Source organism: Ovis canadensis, chromosome 6 (assembly GCF_042477335.2).
Source record: "Ovis canadensis isolate MfBH-ARS-UI-01 breed Bighorn chromosome 6, ARS-UI_OviCan_v2, whole genome shotgun sequence".
Taxonomy (NCBI): Eukaryota; Metazoa; Chordata; class Mammalia; order Artiodactyla; family Bovidae; genus Ovis; species Ovis canadensis.
In genome coordinates, this window is record NC_091250.1 from 105,514,476 (window position 1) to 105,533,942 (window position 19,467).

At 40.8% G+C, this 19,467-nt stretch overlaps 2 protein-coding genes, 1 long non-coding RNA gene and 1 other non-coding gene across 6 annotated transcripts in view; 3 read left to right on the forward strand and 1 right to left on the reverse strand.

Annotated features, from left to right (window-relative positions):
- Positions 1 to 19,467, reverse strand: part of LOC138442630 (uncharacterized) — a 94,975-nt gene that overhangs the window by 50,841 nt on the left and 24,667 nt on the right. The window contains exon 3 of one of the 3 annotated variants that reach the window (XR_011257794.1): positions 11,843 to 12,185. The exons of the other annotated variants lie outside the window; for them this stretch is intronic. This is a non-coding gene — a long non-coding RNA (uncharacterized lncRNA). Of the gene's footprint in view, positions 1 to 11,842; positions 12,186 to 19,467 lie in introns of those variants that run through there. 3 annotated transcript variants of the gene reach the window in all.
- Positions 4,457 to 4,528, forward strand: TRNAS-GGA (transfer RNA serine (anticodon GGA)). Its single transcript has one exon. It is a non-coding gene; the product is annotated as a tRNA-Ser (tRNA).
- PPBP (pro-platelet basic protein) lies at positions 8,745 to 11,231 on the forward strand. The gene is made up of 3 exons (XM_069594352.1): positions 8,745 to 9,592; positions 9,909 to 10,044; positions 10,167 to 11,231. Exons 1-3 carry the CDS (start codon positions 9,472 to 9,474, stop codon positions 10,267 to 10,269), a joined length of 360 nt encoding a protein of 119 aa, XP_069450453.1. The 5' UTR covers positions 8,745 to 9,471; the 3' UTR covers positions 10,270 to 11,231.
- On the forward strand, positions 17,292 to 19,178 carry LOC138442628 (platelet factor 4). Its single transcript, XM_069594353.1, has 3 exons — positions 17,292 to 18,140; positions 18,402 to 18,567; positions 18,713 to 19,178. Exons 1-3 carry the CDS (start codon positions 18,041 to 18,043, stop codon positions 18,798 to 18,800), a joined length of 354 nt encoding a protein of 117 aa, XP_069450454.1. The 5' UTR covers positions 17,292 to 18,040; the 3' UTR covers positions 18,801 to 19,178.

Here is a 19,467-nt window from a genome sequence, read left to right on the forward strand (position 1 = left end):
GCCATTCAGAGGATCCTGAAAAGGCATGCTGGACGTTCTTCATGAGGAAGGAGCAGGAGGAGGAGGAGAAAGGAGAGGCAATGGGAAGGGGAGGAGAGTGGAAGGCTCTTGTCCTTTTTCTTTGTTTGTTTGTTTTTTTTTTTTTTTTTGGCTGTACTGGGTCTTCACTGAGGTGCACTAGCTACTCTTGTTGAAGCACATGGACTCAGTAATTCCAGCATGTGGGCTTAGTTATCCCTTGGCATGTGGGATCTTAGCTTCCCCATCAGGAATTGAACTCGAGTTCCCTGCGTTGGAAGGTGGATTCCTAACCACTGCACCACCAAAGAAGTCGCATTCTTATCTTTTATTTCTTTCTCTCTCCTTCCTCTCCCTTTCCTGCTCTTCTCTTCCCTCCCTTCTCTCCCCTGCTCCCTTCCTTCCTTCCTCCTTCATTTATTCCTGAGAAATATCATGATATTACTTATAGGAGGACGAACAGGAGGACCCAGGTGCTGAAGCAGAAATCTCAGTCAGTCACCAGGACAAACCACCTCCCAGGTGAGTGAGGCCATTTTGGACTTTTCAGCCCTTCCAGTTGCTCTCTGACCACCCCCACTCAAGTGTACTCAGGCAAGATGAAAGCAAAAGTACTTCTCGTTGTTGTTCAGTCACTAAGTCATGTCAGACTCTGGATCCAGGGACTGAAGCATTCCAGGTTTTGCTGTCCTCCACTAATCTCCTGGAGGTTGCTCAAGTTCATGTCCATTGAGTTGGTGCAGGGTGCACGCATGCTCCATCGTGTCAGGCTCTGCAATCCTGTGGACTGTACCTTGCCAGACTCCTCTGTCCATTGGATTTTTCAGGTGAAAATACTGGATTGGGTTGCCATTTCTTCCTCCAGGGGATCTTCCCAACCAAGGGATTGAATCTGCATCTCTGTGTCTCCTGCACTGAGCAGGCAGAGTCTTTACCAACTGCACCACCTGGGAAGCCATTGGGTTAGTGATGCTATCTGACCATCTTATCCTCTGCCACCCTCTTCTTCTTCTGTCTTTCCCTCTTCCACAGTCTTTCCCTGCAGCAGGCTCTTTTCCAATGAGTCAGCTCTTCGGCCTCTCATTAGCACACAGAATTATCAGAAATGACAGACTTGTAAGCCACTAAGTTTGGGAATGGCTTGTTATGCAGCGAAAGGGAGTTGAAAAATGATCATCATGTATCTAATGTTCAACAAATGGCAGCAATCAACATCATTAAAAATCTACATGCCTGCAGAACTTTGCAATGTTCTTGTGTAATAGCACCCAGGAAGATATTCCGCCTCCCACTTCTTCACCTTCCCCTCTCCCTCCACTCCTACCCCATGCCTCACCACCCCTGGGTAGGAAATTGCCTCAATTAAATTAGTGCCAGAGTATTTGAAGTCAAGGCTTCCCTGGCGGTTCAGTGGTAAAAAACAAAACAAAACAAAACAAAACAGTCCACCTGCCAGTGCAGGAGATGTGGCTTTGATTCCTGGGCTAGGAAGATTCCCCTGGAGAAGGAAATGGCAACCCACTTTAGTATACTTGCCTAGAAAATCCCATGGACAGAGGAGCCTGTTGAGCTATAGTCCATGCAGTTGCAAAAGAGTCGGACACAACTTAGTTGACTAAGGCAACAACATTTGAGGTCTGGATCACTTTTGTCCACTTAAAGTTATACAGAAAACGTATTAGATTTCAGCACTTAGAGGAAATATTTTGTTGGCTAGTATTTCAACTTATTGATTAAGTGCTTTAACAGACTGACTCTCCATTTTATCATTTCTAAGATCTACTGTATCAATTGTTTTATTACTAATTTGTAGGTGATAGCTTATTCCCTTCATACTTGGGAGATGTCAGTGTAAAACAGTCTACATAAAGCAGAAATAACATACGTCTTAATTTTAAAGACTAATGTTCCTCCAGTGTCTTTAGATATTTTCCTTTTAAAATAGCTAACAGATAAGTTCTGTTTTGAGTCTTAGAAACCTTGCTAATTTCCTGAATGACACGGCTATTTATAATACAATGGCTTAAAGGAAAAAGAGATAAAGTAAGTTACCACACACACACACACACAAACAGGGTGACAAAGTAAGTTTCATAAAAAGCTGTCAAATTATTTTTAAACACAAGAACCTGTGACACTAATTTTCTAGCATTCTTTTAAATTGTAACTTTGTATAAGCTAATTTCTTCTGCTTAAATAACTTATTTAAAATATTTTTTTACCCATTTCTGTACAGTCCACTTATTAGTGTCAGTATTGTTTCTCCTCATGGAAATTAAAAAAGTTATGCACACAATAGTAAGAACAGTTAGCAATAGTAGCAGTAGCAGTGTATAGTAGTAGTAGTAAATTAGTATTTATATCCCATTGCTTTGCACAAATATTTGAGGTCTCATTTTTTGTCTGGCACATAACAGATACTTAATATTTATTGAATAAATGAAAACTAGCTAAAAGCATTTTACCTCAAATGCTGACTAATAGGCTCGTGAAATTTTAGTGACTCAAGAAATATGTTCATCCTGCCTCACAAACCTTGCTGACAATGTGTCTTTTGTGACAAAATACACTTGTTATTCAAGACAACGAGCTGACGATCCTCTGCTACATGCTACCTCTTTCCTGGTATCAACTAACTCAAGTAGCATTGTTAGCTCAGAAGACATTCCATACAGTTTCCCCCAAAGGATTAGGAACTTGTGACTAATCGAAGCGAACCAGAAGGGAAATGTGGTTAGTATTCGTAAGAGGAAAAGAAGTAGAGAAAATGAAGTTGCTCAGTTGTGTCTGACTCTGCGACCCCAGCAGGCTCCTCCGTCCATTGGATTCTCCAGGCAAGAATACTGGAGTGGGTTGCCATTTCCTTCTCTAGGGGATCTTCCCGACTCAGGGATCAAATCCAGGTCTCCCTTAACTGCAGGCAGATGCTTTACACTGTGAGCCACCGGGGAAGCACAAAAACTAAAAAGAAGAGTAAACAGCATGTGTTGTGGAGGGAAGAGATGAGAAGGACAGAAAAAGAAAGACTATGAATAATGCCAAAACCTTTTATGTCTTACTCTGGAAATGGTTTTGAACTTACATTTGAATACAGATAGATCTGATTTGTGAGTCAGTGCAGGCGCATTGGCATGCACGTCTCTTGACTGCTCTATAGAAATACATTGTTAAGTAATTCATTGAAAACATACTTCCTTGCTAGTGCTTTAACAATTTAGATGAGATAATGAATCCTCTTAGAGGCAATATAGTCTGTATTCGGTTGCTTTGCGTCTTATTTTTAATTCACAGTATTTGTGAATATTGCAACATTTTAATCACAATAATGGGGAAAGGTCATACAGTCATCACTCAGGAAGAACTAGAAGGAAATTTATTCCCCTGGTCCTATTTCCTGTTGAAATTCTCTCTGTAATTCACTTCACATGGTCCCTCTTAGAAGAATACTTATTTTCAGTTTAAGATTTTCCTTGAGTTTACCTGCTAGACTATGAATTTGGGGGTTGGAAGAGGGGGGAAATCATGTTAATTTAATATGTTCTACTGTTAGACTGCAAGTTATAAGAAGAAAACTATTAGGGTGGAGAAAAATAAGGAATACATTGTAAAGCAGGAATTAAGAACTTAATAGACATAGTCAGGAACTGATAAACAGGAAAAAATGGCTTAAAATTTTTTTTAAGTTGGAAAAATTATTTACACAATCATTCTTATGATAAAAGGTAATTTTATACACTTAACATTTTAAGAGTTTCTTCTAGAATTTTGAAGGTATAAATAAATAAGCAGAAAGGAAAATAGGAAGCTTGAATATTGTATCAGATTTCTACAAAGCTGTAAGAGGAAGATGACCTGTGTCTGGGGGCCCATCCTCTCTTCCAAATCACTTTTTTATACCACTTGCACTTTGGGTTCATGTGAAGTCTAGTTTGAGAACTGTGACTGATTAGAAAAGAAAGAGAAACTTTCCTTTAATGAGAATAGCTGATTTATTCACTAACACTATTTAGCTATGACCTACTGTACATTGCATTATCCTACACACTACAGGATACACGAGGCATTCAAAGAAATCTTCCACATGCCTCTGCATTCAAAAGTGGACAGAGAAGGGTCTGTCAGTGCTCACGAGTCACAGACATTCAGATTATGTAATTATTGTTCTACTTGTGCGTTTTAGTTAATACTGCTGTGAATTAAAAAATAAGTAAGCCCTAATGCCCAAAGTATATTAAAAGCAGAGGTAGTAAAATAACCCCTTAACTGATTCCCTTTCCTTAATTTTTAGGAAGGGCTGTGTTTTCTGGGAGTGAAAGTGAAAGTCATTCAGTCATGTCCGACTCTTTGTGACCCCATGGACTATACAGTCCATGGAATTCTCCGGGTCAGAATACTGAAGTGGGTAGCCATTCCCTTCTCCAGGGGATCTTCCCAACCCTCCCTGGTGGCTCAGAGGTTAAAGCATCTGCCTGGAACGCAGGAGACCCAGTTTCGATCCCTGGGTTGGGAAGATCCCCTGGAGAAGGAAATGGCAACCCACTCCAGTACTCTTGCCTGGAGAATCCCATGGACAGAGGAGCCTGGTAGGCTACAGTCCATGGGGTCATAAAGAGTCAGACACAACTGAGCGACTTCACTTTCACTTTCTCCTGTATCGAAGTCAAATTCTTCACCAGCTGAGTTACCAGTGAAGCCCAGATTTTCTGGGAGTGTCTCTGTTAATCACCCCTTGGAGCTAGATGTAGCCCTGTCCCCCAGAAAGCTGGAGGAAGGGTAAGAGAAAGGGTGAAGGGAAGGGTTCCTGGCTGGCGTTTCCATATCTCGAAGACAGTTTTAGGTTGTAACCATAGATTTATATGTTCATTTTTGTAAAGCACCTATGTTTATTGTGGACAAGGTTCATTATTTTGCAACATCTAAGATTTTTAGATGTCCTGAGGTGACAGTGTATGATAAAAAGTAGAGCTAATGAATTAACCAATCTGTAAATATCTTTGTTTCTTGCCTGGAGAATTGGACAGAGGAACCTGGTGGGCTGCAGTCCATGGGGTCACAAAGCCAGACACAACTCAGTGACTTAACAAAATATATACGTATATATATATTTATATGTGTTATATATATGATGCATATAATTATATATATAATGTATATTATATATACATATATATAGGCTTCCCTGGTAGCTTAGCTGATAAAGAATCTCCTGCAATGCAGGAGACCTGGGTTCGATCCCTGGGTTGGGAAGATCCCCTGAAGGAGGGAATGGCTTCCCACCCCAGTATTCTGGCCTGGAGAATTTCATGGACTGTATAGTTCATGGGATCACAAAGAGTTGGACATGACTGAGCGACTTTCACTTCAAATTTATATATATGTACATATATATACATGCTAAGTTGTTTTAGTCATGTTGCACTCTGTTGGACCCCATGGACTGTAGCCTGCCAGGCTCTTCTGCCCATGGTGAATCTCCAGGCAAGAATACTGGAGTGGGTTGCCATGTCCTCCTCCAGGGGATCTTCCTGACCCAGGGATTGAAACTCTGTCTGTTACGTCTCCTGCATTGGCAGGCAGATTCTTTACCACTAGTGCCACCTGGGAAGCCCATATATATTTATATATATATATGTGTGTGTGTGTGTGGGTGTGTGTGTATATATTTGGCATGCCATTGAGGCATGTACAATCTTCCTTGACCGGGGATTGAACCCTTGGCCCCTATGTTTGGCCCCTATGTTTGGAGAGCAGAATCTTAACCTCTGGGCCACCAGGGAAGTCCAAATATTTTTGCTATAATTGATAAAAATAAATCATCTTGGATATGGAATGGTTAAACCATCTCTGAGAAATGTACATCAGGACTTGCTCATTAGGTTGGCAGCAGAAGGAAGTGTAAAAGGAAGGATGCATATGGGTGTGTCATACTTGTATTTGGATGATAACCGCTGATGCGTGTACATCTCTAGGCTGTATCACAGGAACACTTTGTTAAGAAATTCCATGCAAACATACTTCCTCGCTAACACTTTAATAGTTTAGCTTGGATAATGAATCCTCTTAGAAGCATTATACTTCAGGTACTCTGTTGGTCTATGTCCCATTTTTAATCGAGCGCTAAGGGAATGTAGTATTTTAATCATAACTCTAACCAATATCTTTATCTAGAGAGCTGTTGCTATTTTTGTCTCTTATGAAATATTTGTTGCCAAGGCAGGATTACATTTCTTTTCCCGCATTGAGTTGGTATAGTATTTTCTTGGTTATCAAAACACTCATATAACTGTCGGATAGTGAAATGGTAAGTATTCATGATGTGTGAGAAAGCATGATACATAACTGCATGATCTTATTTACATAAAAATGGATGCTTAGTATCAAACGATAAACTGCTTGTGATTATGGATGACTGTTTTTTGTTTCTTGTGTTTTTCAGTTTCCTATTATGCACATGTTAACTTTTAAGAAATGTATGGCCCTAACAGAAGCAGCTGATATTAAGAAGAGGTGGCAAGAATACCTAGAACTATACAAAAAAGATCTTCATGACCCAGATGACCATGATGGTGTGATCACTTATCTAGAGCCAGACATCCTGGAATGCAAAGTCAAGTGGGCCTTAGGAAGCATCACTATGAACAAAGCTAGTGGAGGTGATGGAATTCCAGTTGAGCTGTTTCAAATCCTGAAAGATGATGCTGTGAAAGTGATGCACTCAATATGCCAGCAAATTTGGAAAACTCAGCAGTGGCCACAGGACTGGAAAAGGTCAGTTTTCATTCCAATCCCAAAGAAAGGCAATGCCAAAGAATGCTCAAACTACCACACAATTGCACTCATCTCACACAATAGCAAAGTAATACTCAAAATTCTCCAAGCCAGGCTTCAACAGTACATGAACTGTGAACTTCCAGATGTTCAAACTGGATTTAGAGAAGGCAGAGCAACCAGAGATCAAATTACCAACATCCATTGGATCATCAAAAAAACAAGAGTCCCACAAAAAAAAGTCTACTTTTGCTTCATTGATTATGCTAAAGTCTTTGATATGTGGATCACAACAAACTGTGGAAAATTCTTCAAGAGATGGGAATACCAGACAACCTGACCTGCCTCCTGAGAAATCTATATGCAGGTCAAGAAGCAACAGTTAGAACTGTACATGGAACAACAGACTGGTTCCAAAACAGGAAAGGAGTACGTCAAGGCTGTATATTGTTGCCCTGCTTATTTAACTTATATGCAGACTACATCATGAGAAATGCTGGACTGGATGAAGCCCAAGCTGGAGTCAAGACTGGCGGGAGAAATATCAATAACCTCAGATATGCAGATGATATCACCCTTATGGCAGAAAGAGAACTAAAGAGCCTCTTGATGAAAGTGAAAGAGAGTAAAAAAGCTGGTTTAAAACTCATCATTCAAAAACTGAAAATCATGGCGTCTAGTCCCATCACTTCATGGCAAATAGATGGGGAAAGAATGGAAACAGTAGAGACTTTATTCTCTTGGGCTCCAAAATCCCTGCAGATAGTGCCTGCAGCCATGAAATTAAAAGATGCTTGCTCCTTGGAAGAAAAGTTATGACCAACCTAGACAGCATATTAAAAAGCAGAGACGTTACTTTGCCGACAAAGGTCCATCTAGTCAAAGCTATGGTTTTTCCAGTAGTCATGTATGGATGTGAGAGTTAGACCATAAAGAAAGTTCAGAGCCAAATAATTGATGCTTTTGAACTGTGATGTTGGAAAAGACTCTTGAGAGTCCTTGGACAGCAAGGAGAGCCAACCAGTCCATCCTAAAGGAAATCAGTCCTGAATATTCACTGGAAGGACTGATGCTGAAGCTGAAGCTCCAATACTTTGGCTACCTGATGGGAAGAACTGACTCATTGGGAAAGACCCTGATGCTGGGAGGAGAAGGGGATAGCAGAGGATGAAATGGTTGGATGGCATCACTGACCAAATGGACATGAGTTTGAGTAAGCTCCGGGAGTTGGTGATGGATAGGGAGGCCTTGCGTGCTACAATCTATGGGGTCGAAAAGAGTCAGGCATAACTGAGCGACTGAACTGAACTTTTAAGAAATGTCATTTTTTAAAACCTTAAAAAAAAAAAAACACAAAACTGTACAGTCCTGTTGAAGAAGCAATCTCATAGATGAGTCAGAGATCCAGATGACAGCGTACACCAGCCAGTATGTGCATTGTGGGCCCCTCCTGTACATCTGCCAGGCTTTGTCCATATCACATGGGGTTTGAGATCAAGACACTTAATTAGAGTTTGAGACTTTAATAAAGATCTTACTGCAATCCATAAGCGCAAAACCGGAAACACCTACAAGGTTGCCAGTAGGACAGAGGTTGGTGACAATTGCCTATCTATAGGACATTATGCAGACATTGAAAAGAATGGAGAAAAGTGACATTGAGGTAACATGAAAGGATGATGATGTAATTTTAGAGAACAAAAGCTGTATAATAATTTCAACTGTATAAAAAATGATCTATGTCTATCTCTCTCTATATATGTATATCTTTAGGTATTATATGGCTCTCTCTCTCTCTCTCTATATATATATATATATATATATATGTAGATAGAATAGAAAACTAATGCTAAATTTTTAGCAGTGGTTACCATTGGAGACTCAGAATGTAGAGCAATGATGAAGAGGAACTTGCATATTTTATCTGCAGTTTATAAGTCTTTTATAGTGAATTGTATCATACATTTCTCTGTTAGATTAAGTGGACTCAGATGATAGAAAAAAGTAAAAAGTTTATTTTATAACACAAAGGAGGATGAGTTTGCTTCTAGTTTCTGGATGAAATTATAAAAGATAATACATTTGGAAGACAGAAAGGAGTCCATAAATACATAAAGTTGTTTTGATAATAATTGGTTCCTATTTTATCTACATACTCCAAACGAATCTCAGTGCTTATCAACAACCAAGATAGTAACATCTGCTTTCCTTGGCAACTGGAAAAGGAAGATAACTCTCTTTTCCGAGGGCCACACATTTATGCTTTCAGATATACCTAAAACATCTATAAGGCCTCTAAATTGCATTATAGGAAAGGCAGGGCATATTACATAATTATTCAAAGAAAATATATGTAATATTTCAGTCTAGTTCTTGCCTAAATATGTGTAAGGGAGATGGATATTGAGAAAGAAAGGGGGAGCGAGCATGTGCAGGGATGCAGCAAATGAAATTTAGCAGGCATTTGACTTGCCTGGCATTTATCTGGGTTGGGCACAACTTGACCACTCTTACACTTGTGTTACCACACACCCTCACTTCCCCTATCCCTATCCTTTTTTTCCTTACTGGCCTTGAGGCAGGGTGTATAAAAGACATCAGGCGACTGTGAAAACCACTTAGCTGTGGACTCTTGAGCAGCAGTTCACCTTTCTGGGAACAACTCTAACTCAAGTCTTTTCCACCATGAGCCTCAGACTCCACACCACCTCCTCATATACCGTGCGCAGCCCACTTCCTGTCCTACAGGTGTTGCTGCTGATGTCACTGCTCCTGACGATGCTGGTTCCCTCCACCAATGGAAAACGTAAGAGAAACTTTAGGGAGAGGTGGATAGTAGACTCTCTGCTTCTCCTAACCTGAGGCTGCTTCTGCTGCAGCTGTGTCTGGGGGAGAGACTGCCTTAGTGCCCCTGGGACTAGAGAAGGGAACTATATGAATAATTACAAATGGAGACGCTGCACTCTGTGGGCACTTGACCTGTGCCAGGAATTCTGCTGGTGCTTTAGTAAAGGTTGACAGGTCGATCATATTCACAATGGCCTTGTGAGGGGGGTACTCATTGATAGATAAGATCTGGGAGATAATCATGACCACTAATAGAATCATATCTTCTGCCCTAGTTAGCAGTAAAGAGAGATTGCTCCATGTTGAACTTCGCTGCTTGTGTCTGAAGACCACCTCTGGCATTCATTCCAGTAACATCCAAAGTTTGCAGGTCAACAGGGCTGGACCCCACTGTGCCAATGTCGAAGTATTGTAAGTTTCTGCTTCTCTAGTATTGCCTCGCTAAGGAAGCCCTCCATCCTCCTCCCTACCACCACTGCTGGATCCCTTCCGATGATTGCCAGGATGCTCACAGATAATTCTCTCTCTTCCAGAGCCGTGCTAAGGAATGGGAAGAAAATCTGCCTGGATCCGGAAGCCCCCAGAATCAAGAAAATAGTCCAGAAAATATTGGAAGATGGTGGGTCAGCTGCTTAATCTTTTTCACTTTCTGTCAAACCTTTTTATCTCCCAAGAAGAACAGAAGTTGAAATCTTGGCTTTCTAGAGTTTTTATTTATTCAGGATACCTAGCCATACTGTATTAAACTTTGGATATGTTTTCCATTCTGTCTCAAAAAGTCACAATTTGCTCTGAGATGGCTGGTTAATAGATGACAGGGAGAAGATAAAAGTAAGCATGGCTAGGGTGTAACACAGTCTCAAGGATGTATTGTATAATAGGAGGAATATAACCAATATTTTGTAATAACTGTAAATGGAAAGTAACCTTTTTAAATAGTATAAACATTTTAAAAATTAATAAAAAAGAAAGTAACCAAAGCTTGTTTCAAAATACAATATATGCTTTACTCCCTAACTCTTGGCTAAATGTGGTAATGTATTTTGCATTTCTTTCTTTAAAAGTTTCTTTCCAAATATATTTGTCTTAACTTATCATGCTCCACTGTACTGATAGACTGGACATGACCATGATGATTCCATAATGGTCAGTGATATTAGAAGCCACACAGAGCCCAGCATGGAGCACTTGCTCAATAAATGTTTATTAACACATTTTGGGATTTAATAGATTTTTCATTGTGTTAGTCCTAGGATGTCTTATTTCAAAACACTGTCTGAAAGATTTTTCCAATATTTACTTTAGCCTTCAAATCCTAACAATAATAAAACTGTAGAATGTGAGTCTTGTGAGCAGTGGTTATTTACTTTAAAGGAGACACATTTAATACCAGTAGAGCAAACAATATGTGGTTGCATATGATATCATATATATCTTTAACGATACAGTGTTTTTAATAATAACAACAGATTCTCCTTGGTGTTGAATATTTTACCCCAACATGTCTGTACATTTTTGCTTACTTAATATCTATATGGTTACATTTTCTGTATTAGAATCAGCCTTGCAAATAAAAACAAGAGAGAATTTAAACTTTACCAGACTACTCATTATTATTTTATAATCAACAGAATTTTTTTCACTCTAATCCTTTAAAATATACCCATACTATTCTTACAGAAATATTAACATAAAATCAAACTTATTATTGCTTTGTTGTCTTATATTATTACTTTTAACATAATTATTAGGGGGAAAAGCCTTAATTATCTTTTTATTTTTAAAAAACTTTGGTATTTAACAATATGGACAACAAAATTCACTAGTTGATGATTTGTGCTGTTTTTAATGTACTATAGTAATAGTGAAACTTTATTAATAACTATTAATGTTATAATACTAATAACAATATTAATATCCCAGAGAAAATCATTGTTTTGCATGCATTATAATTAAATAATTGTAAAGAATTAAATAATTCTTATAAGATAGCTATGATGTGGTTAAGAGCACATCCTCTAAAGAGAGAATAACGGGGTTACTTAGTCCACCACTTACTAGCTGTGTAATTTTGGTCAGGTTGCATAAACTGCCTTGTTTCTTCATTTCTAAAATGGCATAATAATATTGCTTATCTCATGGAGTTAATGTGAAAATTAAGAGCTAATAAATTCAAAGTGCTGAAAATAATCCATGACACACAATAATCCATAGGCCAATGTTAGTATTTATTATTATTATAATTAGCATCCCCAGTGCTCGAGGGAGAAGGCAATGGCACCCAACTCAGGTACTCTTGCCTGGAAAATCCCATGGATGGAGGAGCCTGGTAGGTTGCAGTCCATGGGGTCGCAAAGAGTCGGACACAACTGAACGACTTCACTTTCACTTTTCACTTTCATGGATTAGAGAAGGAAATGGCAACCCACTCCAGTGTTCTTGCCTAGAGAATCCCAGGGACGTGGGAGCCTGGTGGGCTGCCCTCCAAGGGGTCGCACAGAGTCGGACACGACTGAAACAACTTAGCAGCAGCAGCAGCAGCAGCAGCAGTGCTACAGAGAAGAAAATTGAAGTTCAAAGAAATTAGGAAATTTGCCTTAGAATCAAATAACTAAGTAGGTGACAGAGGGGCGATTTGAAACTGTGCTATTAACCACAACATCTTAACACTTTGCTTGATTTTTCTTTCTCTAATAAAGAGATTATGTTTCACATAATGTTATTGACACAGAAAATAAGACTTGATACATAAATAGCATACTAAACATCCTATGTTGATTATAGTGGACATCAGCTCATCTACCCCAGCCTGCACATGGAGTTTAGGGAGCACTCATGTATGAAGCATTTAGTTCACAATCTATGCATTATTAGGTTTCTTTTTATTATGTTCTCATCATTATAGATTTAATGTCTTAAATGTTTTGTGTACAAAATAAACACATTTATTAAGTAATAGTTAACAAATAATACAAATAAATAAACATGTAATAAATAAAGGGCTCACGGTCATCAGTTTTTCACCAATAACTTAAAATAGCTCAGCATCTCATTCATTTCTCTAGGATCTCCTACTGAAATCAGGAGGGCCACCTCCTGAGACATGACATAGTTTTTACACTATGCTAATACCTCCTTCATTATGCATAGGTCTTTTATTTTTGTGTGCACATATTGAATTATTCTATTTAGATGCAGAGAAAGAATGAATTAACTGCCACTACTCCCTGAGTTTCTTTACACTGCAAATATTGAAATCTGGGGGTCAGATTGTACAAATCCAGTATGTTGCCCATCCATATGCTAAACCACTCTTCTATCCCACTCTTCCTTCTGTTCTAACCCAAATGGGATCTCGAGTTTCAGTTCCTTAAATATATATGACTTACACCACATGCTGTACTAGCCATTGTGAAGATGCTGGGTATTCAAAGACCTGTAAGTCATGGGTAATTGCCCTTGAAGAGATAACTGTCTGGTGGGAGACGCAGACAGGCTGACAAATAATTACAACCACACGTTCGTATAGAGGTATGCTCCTACTGCACAAAGAAACGGCACTTGAACATGTCAAAACCTCATCATTATCATTTTCAACATGCATCATCTTCACTAATGTAGTGCTTTATATTGAGTCCCTACCAGGGAGCTGGAGAAGAGAAAGGCAACCCACTCTAGTATGCCTGCCTGGAGAATCCCATGGACAGAGGAGCCTGGTAGGCTACAGTCCAGGGGTCTCAAAGAGTTTGACATGACTCAGAGACTAACACTTCACTTTTCCTTTTAACAAGGAGTTAGAATAGTGATAGACAATACTATCTCACAGCTCATGGAACTTTTCATTTAGGAAGAGAACCCATGTTAAACACATTTAAATATATATGCATGTCTTGTGTTGAGTATCATGTGCACGTGTGTATACGAGCTGTGACAAACAGGAGAAGCAGTGGGTTCTACATGACAACAAAAGGGAACATGAGTTGCTTTAGCTGTCATGGAAGATCCCTCTGGGGAGGTAATATTTCAGCTGACGTCAGAGATATGAGGAGAACTTAGCTAGAAGAAAGAACAGGTGGTGAGAGAGTAAGAGAAAGCACATTCCAGGTCGAGGAATTCCACTGCACATCCCTGCAGGTCCTGCAGAGGTCAGGTCCTGTTGAGCCTGAAGAGGTCAGCTTGGTCCACGCAGTAGGCTTCCAAGGCCCTTCACCACAGTTAGTCAGTATGACAGAGAGCCTCTGGCTTTGAGATGAGGGTGTATTTTTCCCTAATCAAAACCAAAGTCATTCTTTCTAAGGAAAGGGAAGATGGTCTTGAGGCAGGAGATAGAAGGGCCCCGGAGCAAAGAGTTGGAGTTTGTTTTCTGTGGACTGATACCCCAAGACAAAAATAGCAAGAACACTGAAGGGAGGAGGCTGGGCCCTGCCCACATAGAAGATGAGAGGCCACGTATTTCTCATTCTCTAACTCAGGAGCCCTGCCTGAACTCAGTTCAGTTCAGTCGCTCAGTCATGTCCAACTCTTTGCAACCCCATGGACTGCAGCACACCAGGCTTCCCTGTCCATCACCAACTCCAGGAGCTTGCTTAAACTCATGTATTGAGTCGGTGATAACATCGAACCATCTCATTCTGTCTGGTCTCCTTCTCCTCCTGTCTACAATCTTTCCCAGCATCAGGGTCTTTCCTAATAAGTCAGTTCTTTGCATCAGCTGGCCAAAGTATTGGAATTTCAGCTTCAACATCAGTCCTTCCAATGAATATTCAGGACTGATTTCCTTTAGGATTAACTGGTTTGATCTCCTTGCTGTTGAATGGACTCTCAAGAGTCTTCTCCAACACAACAGTTCAAAAGTATCAATTCTTTGGCGCTCAGCTTTCTTTATGGTCCAACTCTCACATCTATACATGACTACTGGAAAAACCATAGCTTTGACTAGACCAACCTTTGTCAGCAAAGTAATGTCTCTGCTTTGTAATATGCTATCTAAGTTGGACATAGCTTTTCTTCTAAGGAGCAAGCGTCTTTTAATTTCATGGCTGCAGGCACTATCTGCAGTGATTTTGGAGCCCAAGAAAATAAAGTCTCTCAGTTTCCATTTTTTCCCTATCTATTTTCCATGAAGTGATGGGATTGGATGCCATGATTTTCATTTTTTGAATGCTGAGCTTTAAGCCAGCTTTTTCACTCTCCTCTTTTACTTTCATCAAGAGGCTCTTTAGTTCCACTTCTCTTTCTGCCATAAGGGTGGTGTCGTCTGCATATCTGAGGTATTGATATTTCTCCCAGCAATCTTGATCCCAGCTTGTGCTTCATTTAGTCTGGCATTATGCTGGCATTAGTCTGGCTGATGTATTCTGTGTTTAAGTTAAATAATCAAGGTGACAATATACAGTTTTGATGTACTCCTTTCCCAATTTGGAATCAGTTTTTCCACGTCCAGTTCTAACTGTTGCTTCTTGACCTGCATACAGATTTCTCAGGAAGCAAGTAAGGTGGTCTGATATTCCCATCTCTTGAAGAATTTTCCACAGGCTGTTGTGATCCACACAGTCAAAGCCTTTGGCATAGTCAATGAAGCAGAAGTAGATGCTTTCCTGGAATTATCTTGCTTTTTCTATGATCCAATGGATATTGGCAATTTGATCTCTGGTTCCTCTGCCTTTTCTAAATCCAGCTTATACATCTGGGAGTTCTCAGTTCTCTTACTGTTGAAACCTCGCTTGGAGAATTTTGAGCATTACTTTGCTAGCATGTGAAATGAGCTCAATTGTGCAGTAGCTTGAACATTCTTTGGCATTGCCTTTCTTTGGGATTGGAAAGAAAACTGACTTCTTCCAGTCCCGTCGCCCCTGCTGAGTTTTCCAAATTTTCTGGCATATTGAGTGCAACACTTTCACAGCATCATCTCTGAGGATTTAAAATAGCTCTACTGGAATTCCATCAGATCCACTAGCTTAGGAGATGCCTCCTAAGGCCCACTTGACTTTGCAGTCCAGGATGTCTAGCTCTAGGTGAGTAGTCACAGCATCATGGCTATCTGGGTCATTAAGATCTTATTTTGTATAATTCTTCTATGTATTCTTGCCACCTCTTCTTAATATCTTCTGCTTTTGTTAGGTCCATACTGTTTCTATCCTTTATTGTGCCCATATTTGCATGAAATGTTCCCTTTTTATCTCTAATTTTCATGAAGAGATCTCTAGTCTTTCCCATTCTATCGTTTTTCTCTACTTCTTTGCATTGTTCACTTAGGAAGTTTTTCTTATCTCTCCTTGCTATTCTTTGGAACTCTGCATTCAGATGGATATAGCTTTCTTTTTCTCCTTTGCCTTTCACTTCTCTTCTTTTCTCAGCTATTTGTAAGTCCTCCTCAAACAACTGTTTTGCCTTTTTGCATTTCTTTTTCTTGAGGATGATTTTGATCACTGCCTCCTGGACAATGCTATGAACCTCCACCCATAGTTCTTCAGGCACTGTATCTAATCCCTTGAATCTATTTGTCACTTCTACTGTATAATCATAAGGGATTTGATTTAGGTCGTACCTGAATGGTCTAGTGGTTTTCCCTACTTTCTTCAATTTCAGTCTGAATTTTGCAATAAGGAGTACATGATTTGAGCTACAGTCATATACAGAAAAGCTCCTTGGAAGTCAAAAAGGGAGGAGGCGCCCTTTCATATTAAGTGATGCTCACTACCCATAGACATCTTCAGCAGAATCCATGTTGGTTAAGTGATGCATGCATACACATGGGAGGATTCTGAGATATACCAAATACAGACTCTGAACCAGGAAAATAAAAATGATTGGCCAAAAGAAACCTGGAAGAAATGCCCCATGTAAGTGATTTAAACTACCACGAGAGCATGACTCTCTCACTGAGTCCACCCGTGTGTCTAGCCACACATACTCTACTCTTTTTTTCCTCCTAAGAAACACTTCACTTGTTTCACTACTTTTCCTCCTTGTGGGAATTTTTTTGTGCAAAGTTGAAAAGCCAGTGCCTTGTCACTGACCACTGGTCTAGCGGCTAATATTTGGTGCTCTCCCCACCACCACCCGACCTTAATTTCTGGCCGGGAACCAAAACCCTACTTCAAGCTGCTGCAGGCTGAGGCCAGCAGAGATCAGTCCACATTGATCCCTGAACATTTTTGTGCAGGATTCTGGTGCATCTTTTCCACAGTCAGCTCCTAGATGCTCTGTGTCCTCCTGAGGGCACCACTGCTCCTGTCAATGGTGCAGCCCAACTCACCCTGTCCCTGGGGGCAGCAGGGGCTGGAAAACCTGAACACTCTCCTTGGTCTCTCTTCCAGGGTGAGCAAAATGAAGAAATACCTGGGCAGTAAAGTTTTTACAGAAAGAATGAATCCAAATATTCATGGTACAATTCTTCTTAGAATAAGAGGACTTATGAGGACAACAGATTTTGCTTCCTGGGATGTATTGGTTGAAGGTTGATAAAGCTAGGGAGATCCCATTCAAGAGTCTAAGGAAGCTTTCCACATTCACCTAACTTCTGGAACCAAGTCCTCACCTAGAGACCAAACTCAAGTTTTTAGCAGCAGAATACCATGACAAAACGCACGTCTTGAAGACACACAGCTGTCAGCTTCAACTCAATGGCCATCCACAAGAAACAGAAGTGAAGGAGCAGTTCTTGAGGAGGCCGTTGGGAGGAGGAAACAGAAACTCCTGCTCCACAAATTGCGACACAGCGACTGCAAAGTGACTCTACTATTGCACATAACAAAGAAAACAGACAGTTTGGGGGACTTCTCTGGTCATGCAGCAGTTAAGAATCCACCTCCCAATGCAGGGGGCACAGGTTCCATCCATGATCCAGAAGATTCCACATGCTGCAGGGCGACTACGCCCAGTGCACTGAAACTGCTCAACACCCCCCCAATCCCCTCCGTGTCTAGGGCCGGTGCTTTCCAACAAGAGCAGCCACTGTAATGAGAGGCTCCCCCAGCACTGCAAGGAAGAGTAGCCCCTGCTCTGGCAAAAGCCCCTACATAGTTAGGGAAGATTTAGCACAGCCAATAAATAAATGAATAATAAAGACATTTTCAGAAGGTTCAAGTACTGTTTCTAACTGTAGGAATGTATGTGAATTCAGGGTGGGGGTTGGATCCTGCCACCAGCTCCCAATAAGACTGCTGGTCTCTGGCTTTTTTTTTTTTTTCCTTTTTTCTGGCCTAATCTTGTCTGTCCAGAGCCAAATTCTGCAGAAGTGTCCGTTTCCGCACCGCGGTTCCCCACCCTCCACCGCAAGCTCCCGAAGTGGACAGATGGCGGGGATAAAACGGGTCTGGAGAGGGAGGGGAACCACGAGTCTGCGGAGCCCCAGTCCTGCTGCCCGCGCGCTGGCTCTCGACTCCGGCTGGCACTGCTGAGCGCGATGAACCCGGCAGTCGGAACCCGCGCCTCCCGCCCGCGGTCCAGCCCGGGACTGCTGCTCCTGGGGCTGCTGCTCCTGCCGGCCATCGCCCTCGCCCAAGGTGAGCGCTGACGGAAGCAGGGCGGGGAGAGGTCCGGGCAGCAGAGAGTCCGGGAAGTCCCGGGAACTGAGTCTGTAATCTCCGGATCCCAGCTAGGATTTCCCAAGCGCTTGCTAGGTGTGAAGGCGCGGTGCCACGTGCTGGCCGGGGCGCTCGATCACCTAGCCGGCAATACTCTTTCAGAGGGATGTGGTTTGTGGATGAGGAAATGAAGGTGCAAGGCAGTGAGAAGATCCCCACGGTCCCTCTGACTATTCACAGAGTCGTCACTCCCTGCCGCCTCCGTCTCGCTCCCGGCCGACTCTGAAGGTGGAGAGGAGGACCTGCAATGCGTGTGCCTGAAAACCACTTCGGGGATTCACCCCAGGCACATCTCCAGCCTGGAAGTGATCGGAGCCGGGCTCCACTGCCCCAGCCCCCAACTGATGTGAGTCCTGGAACTTGCTGCTTTCGTGCCCACCCTCTGCTCTCCCCTTCCCTACCGTCCCTCTAAACCTCGCCATCTCCCCGCCAGCCTAATTCTAAATTCAAACCCCCAGGACTGAAACGAACCTCTCTTCTTTCTCTGGCAGAGCTACGCTGAAGACGGGGAGGAAAATTTGCCTGGACCAGCAGAATCCTCTGTATAAGAAAATAATCAAGAGGCTTTTGAAGAGTTAGCTGCCTAAATCCCTACTGTTGCTATAGAAAATGTTTCTTCTTCTTTTTAAATTTTCAATCTACTTGTGGAAAACAAATCATCTGATGTTTTTATTATCCTTGAAACTCTACATAAATAAAAGAAATGAAGTTTTGATAGCATGCCTCAATAGAGCAAAGAAATAACATTGACATCATAATTTCATATGAAGAAAAATCTCCAGAATTTTAAGCAAAAATATATTTTGAAAGAAGATTTGGTTTAATAAAGACTGATTTTACTTAGTATATGTTGGCTGATATAATTTGCATATTTCCATGATTATATTTCTTAATAACTACTTATTTACCTATTAATGTCACAATTAACTTTGCCAATAAATATTAATTGCACTTAAACTTTCTGGTCTGCTTTTCTAAAAAAAAAATTAAATATATTGGACTCTGCTTTTATCACCTTAAAATTTATACTGCACCCTAAGATAGAAAATTGATAAAAATGAGACTAGAATTCTCTACTACTTAATGGAAATATATTCCAGAGCATGATATTAAAATATTTTACTCATTATTGATCCTTTAATAATGTTGATATTTCACAAAAATGAAATGTTAAAAATAGTTCTTGGTGTCTTCCCTGGGAACCCAGTTGTTAAAACTCTGAACGTGTCATCTACATATCTGAGGT

Excerpts from the sequence above, each read along its gene's own strand:
- PPBP (XM_069594352.1), top strand. The coding sequence starts at position 9,472 with ATGAGCCTCAGACTCCACACCACCTCCTCATATACCGTGCGCAGCCCA. Across the intron at positions 9,593-9,908 it reads TCCCTCCACCAATGGAAAAC|TTAGCAGTAAAGAGAGATTG; the intron begins GTAAGAGAAACT and ends CTTCTGCCCTAG. Across the intron at positions 10,045-10,166 it reads TGTGCCAATGTCGAAGTATT|AGCCGTGCTAAGGAATGGGA; the intron begins GTAAGTTTCTGC and ends TCTCTCTTCCAG.
- LOC138442628 (XM_069594353.1), top strand. The coding sequence starts at position 18,041 with ATGAACCCGGCAGTCGGAACCCGCGCCTCCCGCCCGCGGTCCAGCCCG. Across the intron at positions 18,141-18,401 it reads GGCCATCGCCCTCGCCCAAG|AGTCGTCACTCCCTGCCGCC; the intron begins GTGAGCGCTGAC and ends GACTATTCACAG. Across the intron at positions 18,568-18,712 it reads TGCCCCAGCCCCCAACTGAT|AGCTACGCTGAAGACGGGGA; the intron begins GTGAGTCCTGGA and ends TTTCTCTGGCAG.